The sequence below is a fragment of the Anoplophora glabripennis genome, unplaced genomic scaffold (assembly GCF_000390285.2).
Source record: "Anoplophora glabripennis isolate ALB-LARVAE unplaced genomic scaffold, Agla_2.0 scaffold559, whole genome shotgun sequence".
Lineage (NCBI taxonomy): Eukaryota > Metazoa > Arthropoda > Insecta > Coleoptera > Cerambycidae > Anoplophora > Anoplophora glabripennis.
Window position 1 is genome coordinate 63,200 of NW_019416643.1, and position 10,723 is coordinate 73,922.

Consider the following 10,723-nt stretch of genomic DNA (forward strand, 5'->3'; position numbering starts at 1 on the left):
TTATTAATACCTGTATAGTAGACTGGGTGCCTAGTATTAAATTCTATTGCAGCATTTTTTACCGAACGTACATTATTGCCAACAAGTCGTACAATTTCTATTTTGTATCTTAATGGTATATTTTCATTATTTTCCATGGTTATTAACACGAGATAAACTTTACTACACACTAATTTGTCACTTTTGACTATTAGCTAACTACCTGGTTTTTTGTTTTACTTCATAGACAACTTGATATCAACAATAAATTAATGAAGAAAAGTAGACTTGTGAATTTTTGATTTGGCTACAAAATCGTTATTATTTAAAATTTTTTGATAAAATTTGGTATTGGCCCGATTTGGGGGGTCCTGAAACCAGTAGCGTAAATATATTTTTTCTCAAGAAATCCCTAATACGAAATATTAGAACGGACGTAGCACGCCTTGGATTTTGTGGGATCACGCTCATTTTCCTTCACAAAGCACACTTCATCAAGCTCTACATCTTAAAAAGTCATGTTAAAATCGCACAATAAATAAAGATTTTACAGGGTAACTTAAAAAACAAACGTAGGTATGTCAAATTTTCAAATAAATGTATTGAGATATTTCATTCCCGAGAAGTTATAAGGCGTTTTAACATCTATGATTTGGACTTAGCACCTTGGTATCTTCGTATATTACTTAATTTATGAAATGTTAACGAAAAAAGATCGTTTTAATATCAGTAAAGTATATTCTCAGTAAACTTTTTAAGAATCTTACAGCTGCAGTTCTTGAAAACTGCAAGGCTGTACGTAGGTAGGTATAATACGTTTTCAGTTCGTAAAACCAAGTAAAAAAAACACTTACATGCAACTACTGCAGCGGCTCCTCCCTCGGGAAAAGCGGCGACATCCACAGAGAGCGAACAAGTCCCGACGGATCATAAAAACAACCGTCGAAACCCCGAAACCCGCGACCAGCGAAACAACACACTTCGCAACGCAACAATCTTACATCACTGGACGCGCACACATGCACCTTCGGCCGGTCGTGGATCAAAAACGGGCGCCCGGACGACGCTTCCGCCGGTGGCAGCCTTCTTGATGCGGCCGAAAAATTCACCCCTTTCGCTTTTCCGCGGCCTGCTGAGGCGCGTTTGGACTCGGCGGCGATTCGTGTTAGAGCGCGGCAGTTAGGCGGCGTTCTAGTTCGTCGCTAGCTGACGGTGGACCTCGGTGGCTCCCATAGAGACGCCGGCCTTCGAGCGGAGCCGCGGATCAGGCCGCTTGGACTACGCGGGCCGCTCGGCGCTTGCTTGGGGGACACGCGGCGACACTTTCACTCTCCGCGAGATCGCGACCGGCCGGTTGGCGTGAATTCGACGGCGATTGTCCTATTCGAAAACGATGACTCCTGGCGGTTCGTATTTGCTGGAGGACCGGGAGTGTTGTTTTCGTACCTGCCCAGGTGCAGATCCACATTTTTTCGCAATTGAAAAGCTCTGCTCGAGTCTGGAAAAAAATTAGCTGTGTGAATGATTATAATGCTTATTTCTTTAAAAAAATGTTAATTAACGGAGCCTATCACAATTTAGAATCAATTAGGAGCAAATGACAATACACTAACAAAACTATCTATAATTTTCGAGTCTTTTATTGGATATTTTGCCACCTGCTAAAAAAATTTAAAAATTAATGGAATAAACTGATGAAAAAAATTCAACGGAGCTCCCACTGTACGGATAGCCATCTAAAAGTTATTGAGAGTTGAATAAACTGACACGACTGTAACAAGATTCATCATCATCACTATACCTGTTTCACATTGCGAATTTATACACAAATTAATTAAGGAAGTTTTTCATGAATTAATTCATCAATTTATCGATAAAGTGTTTGGTTTTACATTGTTTTAAACTTCGTGAATTTCTTTGAGACAAAAACTACCAACTTTGCAAGCAAGTTACAGTAAATAAAGACCAACTGAAAATTAATACATTTTGAATAAGTTGAGATTAGTTATTTTTTTACTTAATTAGATAACATGAAAAAAAATTGTAATCGGAATTTACCAGTTCACGTACCTATCATTCTGTAAAAAACGTGCTGAAGTAAATACGTAAACAAATAACTTAACCTCAATATTTTTGTGGTACTTCTGAATTTCAAGAAGAAATTCACGAAAATTAGAATATGTCCTAATTTGTGAACATCATGAATAAATTTAAAAAGATATTTGACAGCATCTGCATTTCAGTTGTTTAATTTCCTCACCAAGCGACTTCATGAATAATAATAATAATAATTCATGAATACATTCAGAATGGCACATGAGCGTTGTTTTTGCACAAATAATCAGTAGCTATATGATTAATATATACATGAAGACTTACTGTTTTAAAAAAACTATAACAGCACTAATTCATTAACACACATTTAATAACAAAAACACGTATTTCATATAAATTAATGCACTGCCGTCTTTAAAACAATCATAAACAACTGTCAAAATGAAGCGCGCTCGAATCATTCGTCAAAGCGAACGTCATATGTGTCCAGTGTTGCCAGATGCTCGAGTATTCCTACAACATTTTGAAAGATTTCTATATTTATCTGAAAACTGAATTCATAAAATTTCTTGGTTTATGCTAAAATTTTTATGAATAAAAAATATTGTTAAAATACTAAGAAATTTGCAGCAAAATAAATATAACAAAATGGTACCATTATATTTGTTAAACTTTAATAAATTAGGTATAATATACAATCAACCTGCTTTTCAAAATAAACAATTTTGTTTGAGGTTGGCACAAGGCTGAGTAGGTAGTAACAGTACATAGCTGTTATCCTAAGGGGTTTTTGGAAATTACGATCTGAGATCATAGGGACGTTTCCGGATTTTAAGGAAACGGAAAAATGTAACTAATTCTTGACAATTCTTTTTCAACGTATAGCAAATACTGAATACCCAAAAGTTGAATTTCAACATATTAACATTTTATTAACAATATTTTAATCATTTACTGAAGTTGGTCCGAGTCCGAAAAATTAAATTTTGATTTCAGTCAAGATTTTCAAAATACTTAATATTGGCTGCACCATATTATTATGGCTGCAGTAAATGGCAATTATTTCAAAGTGGTAGCATATCAGAGTTACAGAAGTTACTAAATTTGTTTATACCTATTTATATCTGTGGCTTGCACAAGTTTTCATATCGTGTGGAACTTGGCGCTTTGTTTTTTAATAGTTAAGCATTTGTTATTGAAATATGTCCTGTTATACTTGCCTCAAGAACAATTGAAGTATTAAAAAAAAATTATATTTGTCCCTAGATTTTCAAGTATTAATAAAAACCATCCGTATGTCACTCTCCTGATCTGACAACGCTGGATGTGCTCTGCGACTATAAACAACTGCGCGAGAGAAATAAGCAGATACATATATACATTTTATGTAAGACAAGGATAAACAATAATGTGTCTTCGAGTTTATTGGAATGAAAGCAAATCGTTGTATAGATGCAACTTTTCCGTAATTATATGCAATTAAATGTTCAGAAATTGAAACAAAATTATTGAAATTTATGCTGCTGACAAGAGTCGAACGTGTTATATAACTTTTTTTACTGCAGCAACCCTGAAGTTTCTCATAATTTCAGGTCACTAATTAGTTTCTATTCGAATTTTACATGAGGGGCAATGGGCATAACAGAAATAATAATACTTGCAGTGTCTTGTTTACATTTTTGTACTCGATAAAACGGAATTACGCCTCCCGCACACCTGGCACGGTGTGGGACGATAAGCTAGACAGGTTTCATTACCAAGCAATTTTTTATTATTTAACAGTCTTGCGAATTGTGTAAGTAGCTAGTGAATCCGTAAAAAAACACAAGGTACAGTTATTCACGAAGATAATAGTACCTACCATCACAAAATGCTTTCCTTATGCATTTAACGATAAATAATATCCATCATTCAGTTATTCTGCAAAATTTATTTGCAGGACATCATAGTATAGTTACATAAGGTTTAAAATTCTAAATGTTATTTCGACAACAAAAAATTAAGGAACACATTGAAGAAAACAATATTCATTCCAAAATAAAACTTACAAAAATGGTGTTTATAAAAATGATACAAAAGTACTCCAAAAATGGGAAATATTTATTATTTACTTATTCAAGCGTGAAATTGGTGGTTTTCCATTTGGTTTTTGAAGCTAGACGAGTAAAAAAAGTGTAAAATTATCGGTTTCTGAAAAACAATACCAAATTATTATTTAATAATAATAAGTGAACATTTAAAAATGATTATGAAGTCTATGCAAAATTGTAATGCATAGCATATATGTTATAACTTTATATTTACGGGAAAATGTAGTTTCCTTATTTGTTGCATAATTTAATATAAAAACTTAATTTGTATTTTTTGTGGTCATAATTAGCCTAGTTGTTACTATTGTTATGTATAATTATCTGCCGAAATAATTTGTTGTTTAATACTTTCTTTAACTTAATGTATTTTTAATTTCACTAAATTTTATTGGAATGACAGGCCTCTCCCTTAAGCCGGCCCAATGTTCGATATCTAAAAGCACGGTTTACGGACCGTGATCCAAAAGAACTCGGGTTTATAAGAGATCAAAATAATATACAACTTTTTATACACGACGTTGACGTATTGGTTGCCTACCAACAAATTTTTCATCATCAAATATCTTGAAAGCAAAGGTATGTATAAATTTTAAATTCGCAAATTTATGGATCGATTCTGCATTTCTCCGTAAAGTTGTATTTTTATAAGTTACGATTAACATATTTACAGAATCGTAAATTATGCGATTCTAAAACCGCCCTGTAACTATTTTAGTTATGGAGATGCAACTGAACTACTACTGCAACTTCAGATTACTAAATTTACTGTTGACTTTAAACTTTATTCACCTACAAACATTTGTTTTTTTTTATATATAAAATAACACGAGATAACATCAGTTAAAGACTTGGATCAGAAATACCTTCCAAAATAATTTGGTGTTTAATACTTTCTTTAATTTAACGCATTTTTAATTCCATTGAAATTTATTGGACCGACTGACCCTTTAGCCGGCCCAATGTCTAGTAACTAAAGAAATTTGAGTTTGAGATGAAACAATATGCAACCTTTTATACTATAAGCTGACATGTTGGTTGCCTATATATTTCCCAACTTCAAAATCATGGAGACTACCGTCTAGTCTTCCTGTTCAAAATGTTAAAGCGTGTAATATACAGGGTAGTTGATTTTTGATAGTTACAGCCAAAATGGTGATAGATACAAGAAATCTGATATCAAAGTCCCGTCCTCTTTTGAGTTTACTTCACTGGTACCTGAATATCTTCGTTAACTTGATTAGTTTTAGATATACAGTCTTTTTATTTGAAAAATCGCCCATTTGCAGTGACCTCTCTAGTTCCGTTGTCATTAAATTTAAAAAAAAAGTTTGAACATTATTTGTTCTATTTTTTATGAGGAAGCCATTGGCGTATTAAGATTTTTTTACAAATCGCAGTTTTTCTGACATTACATAAACATAGGTTTTTTAAATAGAACACCATGTACTTGGCCATCCCGTTGAATAGCAATTTTTTTTTACCCTTTTAACCATATACAGGGTGTCCCGAAATTCATGCAACAAAATTTGGTCATAGATTCTTAAGACAAATTTAAGGGACCCGTATTTTTTCTTTTTGCCAACTGACTACCTCTTTCCGAGTTACAGCCCCCTGAAATCTGTCCCTAAGAAATCGTTTTTATATCTCAAAACCATGTTGTACGAGAATCACTAAATTTGGTACACAGGGGTTTTATGACATGTGGAATCTCACAGTGTCACGCTTTTTGGCGAGAAACCCCCTTAAGACACTTTTTCGTTGGCCTCCTTGTCTTTGGAACCAGAAAAATTTGGTCGCAAATTTGATTTTTTTTTTAAATTATTAGTTAGCTAGAAAGCCATTGAATTTAGAAACTTTTTTTGTCTTAATATTTGTTTCGTAAAACGCAATGCTTTTGAGGAAAATGGCGAATCACGATATGCATTCGATCACATTTTGACATTTTTCTCGAAAACATTGCCTTTTACGAAAAAAGAATGAAGGGACAAAAAGTTTCTAAATTTAATGGCTTTCTAGTGGACTGATAATTTTTAAGAAATTTAAATATGCGACTAAATTTTTTTGGCTCTAAAGACAAGAAAGCCCTCGAAAAATTGTCTTAGGGGGTTCCCTGCCAAAAAACGTTGCACCATCAGATTTCACATGTCATAAAACCCCTGTGTACCAAATTTAGTGATTTTCGTACAACACGGTTCTGAGATATAAAAAAAGATTATTCTTAGGGGCCAACTTCAGGGGGCTGTAACTCCGAAGGAGAGGACCACTTGGCAACAATAAAAAATACGGGTCCCCTAAATTTGTCTTAAGAATCTGTGACGAAATTTTGTTGCAAGAATTTCAGGACACCCTGTATAAAATAGATATTTTATTTGCCTAAATCAAGAATCACCCTGTACATATAACTTTCAATGGAGCAATTTCTAATTTATAATTAGAGTATTTATAACGTGTTTGGGGAATATAGATTTGAAGAGAACAGAAACACTTTTTCGAATTGATAAAATATAATTGACATAAATAAAAAATTACCACAAATTGTCCTAATACAATTAAGAATGAAATAAAATGGGATTTAAAATGTATCTTAGCAATAAAATAGTAATATTCCAATCGTAAAAGTATAAAATATATAAAAACAGTCAGCCTCAAAATATTTTACATAAGCTACCTAACTCAGTATTTTTATTTTAAACATGTTTCAAACTCAAATTATTGTAATACCATAAATTTCTCATAATATAGGAAATCTTCGTTGCACCTTCAAAAAGTGACACGTATTTTATTCAATTGTTCAGTAGAGTTAAAAAACTCTTTTCTTGGTCTTTTTTTAAATAATTTTACCGTGGACTGTCACAATTCTGGAGAAAATAAGATGGCCATTTTTAACTAGATTATGCGGTTTGATGTCGTTTATAGAATAATTCTGCATTTAATGTGTTTTGCTGAAAATATGCACATGCCACATTTTTAAAGCGCAACGACGAAATATTTTCCCGAGTCAGCTATTAAGTGTAACAGTAACGGCAAAAAGAAAATCATGAAATACAGCTAATTTATGGCATTATGCTTAGCAATATGATGTCTTTTTAACTTCTGGCTCTCAGCGAATGCTTTGCCACAACCTGGAACCTTACACGCATACGGCCGTTCACCGCTGTGGCTTCTTAAATGGATGATCAGATGATGACGTTCGAAAAATGTTTTGAAACATTCCTCGCATTTGTGTTGCTTTAAACCCTGCAACAAACGAAATAAGATACCCCCGGATTAGACGAAGTCCTGGGCAAAGATTTGTAGAACTCGCATATAAAAATTATTAATTACTGTAAGTTCTAATCGCCAATAGTTTGGGCTTTTATACAACACTGCCACCGATGAAATTAATAATTTTAATATCTTCAATGGTCAGAACGACATCTATTCCTTTGGAGTTTCATTTTAGGGAGAGGAGGAAGTCATAGGGTCAAAGTTTGATAAAGAACAGTGATCTGTTTCACTGCGAGGAAGCTACGTGCAACCACATTCTCGTAAAGCAACATTCACTTATTGCTGATCCACATTTCTGGCTGGTTGTGCCCCATGTTTCTTCTAAATCATTTTAAAATATCACAGTAAATTTCCCATCGACAGTTTCACCGAGTAGAATAAAACTTTAGGCCTGATACACCTTGTCCGTAGTCAGTTTTTAACACAGGGCGAATATCATCGATACTGTTCCTCATCCTCCTCGTGCGTTTCGTTCTGACTTTATTCAAGAAATCGACACTACATCTTATAAACAGATTAAAGCTAGCAGACTTTTAATTTGTTTTTATTATGGAAATATTAGCGGAAACATTTTGTAGGAGATGGTTGCTTCAAATGTGACGGTGGAAAATATAGTTTTCAATAACTTTTGACGCTTAAAATTAATAATAATCAAAATCACTAAAACTTATGGAGAACATGATACATAAAAAGAAGTTAATATTTGTCACCGTATATGGAGTGTTGTCTGTTTCTTTGTCCCGTTTTTTGTAAACAATTCTGCTTTAGTTTTCATTGCAGAAACATGAGATTTTTATTGTGACTATCTTTAGTCACATATTTTTTTACTTTCTTACTTTTAATTTAATTCGTTTGTGAAAAGACAGTGTGCTTGTAATGTGTATATTACACGGTCCATTCTCTTAAATTTTGTATGTAAATATGTGTTTAAATATTAAAAATAAATACGATATGAAAAAAAAAATCTACCTTTAAAATACCTGTATTGATTTAACTTTTGTCGAAGTAACCTATTAGAACTATCACGAATAAAACCACTTGGAACACAATATCTACTAATTAAAAATTTCAAAAACAACTCTAAACACACAAATAAAGCGAATAATGCTAACCACTATTTCCCCATTCGTTGAATGGACCACTCCTGCTGGCACAACGGGCACCGATTGTTCTGTTTCACCCACAGAGACATACAGCAGTAGTGGAACGAGTGGTTGCACTCCCCCCAAACCACGACGCAGTCCTGTTTCCCGTAGGAGTCTTTCTTGCTCTCTGCCTGGCACCTGAGGCAAGCATCCATCACCTGGACGCGACAAATCGCGCAAGTGTCGCACTCCACGTCCCAGCTCCACATAGCAACGGCGTTCCACTTTTTCAGCGAGAACATCTTCTCGCCCTTCTGGTTTTCGTTTTCCATTTTTTCGTTGTCGTTTTCGTCTGCCATGTTTACTAAATTCACTTAACCTTAATTGTCATTAAAAGTTAAAAGCCTTGACAATTGACAGAAATCGTCTTCTTCTTCTTAGGAATGGTCATTGTACACAAATGGACACTGCTTCCAATGTTATATAATCGAACAAACTTTTGTCACCAATATTATCTACTGAATTTCAAATTTGTGGATAGAATTAAAATACTCATCTCTGAGCTTACCTGGTGATATCTTTGGTGTTTCAGCAATTCTTTATTCGTGTAAAATGCCGAAGTGCACTGTCCACACTTGAATTCTTTAACACCGGTGTGTATTTTCTCATGTCTCTCTAAGCTACACTTCGACATGAATTCCTTGGTACACTGCGAGCAATAGAATCGGATACCTTCATGGTATTTCTTCTCGTGGGCACGCAAGTTACTCCTGACAGAAAAACCAATGTTGCACAAGTCGCACCTATAACCTTTAATTTCAGAGTGGATTTTTTCGTGACAGGATAAAGAGCTCTTCGTTCTGAAGCTTTTACCTACAAGAATTTATTATTTAATTTCGGGAATAATTTTGAAATCTCGCTAAGCGTACCGCAGGTCACACAAAGATAAGGCCTTCTCCCTAAGTGGTCGAGTTGGTGTATTTTTAAAGAATAAGCAGAAGGTAGTTCTTTTAAACAATTTTCTTCGGTGCAGGTAAAACTTCTGTGAACTTTCAAATGATGTCGCAGGTTATTTTTATCGTTAAATTTTTTATCACAAATACCACATTGGAATGTATCTCCTTCTTGAGGAAACGTAGCAAACTTTAATAGTCCTAAAATTACAGGAATTACTGGAACGCTAATGAAATATATTAATTTTGTAGTTACCCGATTTAATTTTAAACTTTGGCTTAGTTTTTTGCAGTTTTGCTTTGCAGTTTTTCTGCAATGTATTAGTTTCACATTTGATTCTCTCAACACATGTATGGTCGTTCCGTTCAGTTTTTTCATCAAACGTTTTAGAGCAGTAACTACAGTACAATTCTAAGTGAATTTTTTTATGTAAATCATAGCTTCTTTCTCTGTTGTAAACTTTCAAACACACGGGACACTTGTATGTTTTCGGTTCATCTCCATGAGAACTTTTGTGAATTTGTAACGAACTGTGATCAGAAAAAGTAGCAGAACACTGTTCGCACTTAAATGTGTCTTGGAATGGCTGCTCATAATCACTGTTTTCACAATAGTTGTCAAGTTCCGGAAAATATCTCTTTTTTACCATGCTTCGAAGATTTTTATCTACGTTTTGTACGGTTTGTATGTAATTATACATATCTAAGATTTTATCTTGACATGATAAACACACCAACATTGGTAAGTAATTGTTTAATTCATCGTTTACCTAAAAAATTCGTTGAAACATATATTTTTCCGGAGTAAATGTTTACCTTTACTCTGGTGACTTCTGCAATTTTTTTAACTAATTCTTCATCATACTGAAGCGGCGTTTTACCTAAACGACTCTGACAGAGTCTACAAAATTCCATCATAATTTCACTACTCAAAGCCATTGTTTGTATGTACTTCAAATTCTGCTTTTGTAAAATCTTATGAAAAAGTAGGGTTATGTATGAATTTTGATTGTGATGTTAATATTATTTTTGAACTTGACCAAAGAGGATGGAAAATCTTTAGGGACATCTTGACTATTTCGATAAGATCACTAATTACTTAATACTACAGACCGACAAAAGATGGCAGCGCATTGCACAAAATTTGAATTTATAAATGTTTTGAGTATCCAAATTAAATTTTTACAAACACAAAAAAACATATGAGGGAGTGACTCCACTAGCATTATTGCATTTGTTGTTTTGTATCACTAATCCTAACACAAGTTTTCACACACATTTTGAACAAAGGTAA

General features: G+C 33.7%; 1 protein-coding gene across 1 annotated transcript; it reads right to left on the reverse strand.

Moving 5' to 3' along the window:
• Positions 1-6,743: 6,743 nt before the first annotated feature.
• Positions 6,744-10,368, reverse strand: LOC108911172 (zinc finger protein 431-like). The gene is made up of 5 exons (XM_018716033.1): positions 10,246-10,368; positions 9,686-10,199; positions 9,406-9,630; positions 9,045-9,349; positions 6,744-7,361 (listed from the first exon to the last, which is right to left on the reverse strand). The coding sequence occupies exons 1-5, from the start codon at positions 10,366-10,368 to the stop codon at positions 7,173-7,175; spliced, it is 1,356 nt and encodes a 451-aa protein (XP_018571549.1). The 3' UTR covers positions 6,744-7,172.
• Between the last annotated feature and the right edge of the window lie 355 nt (positions 10,369-10,723).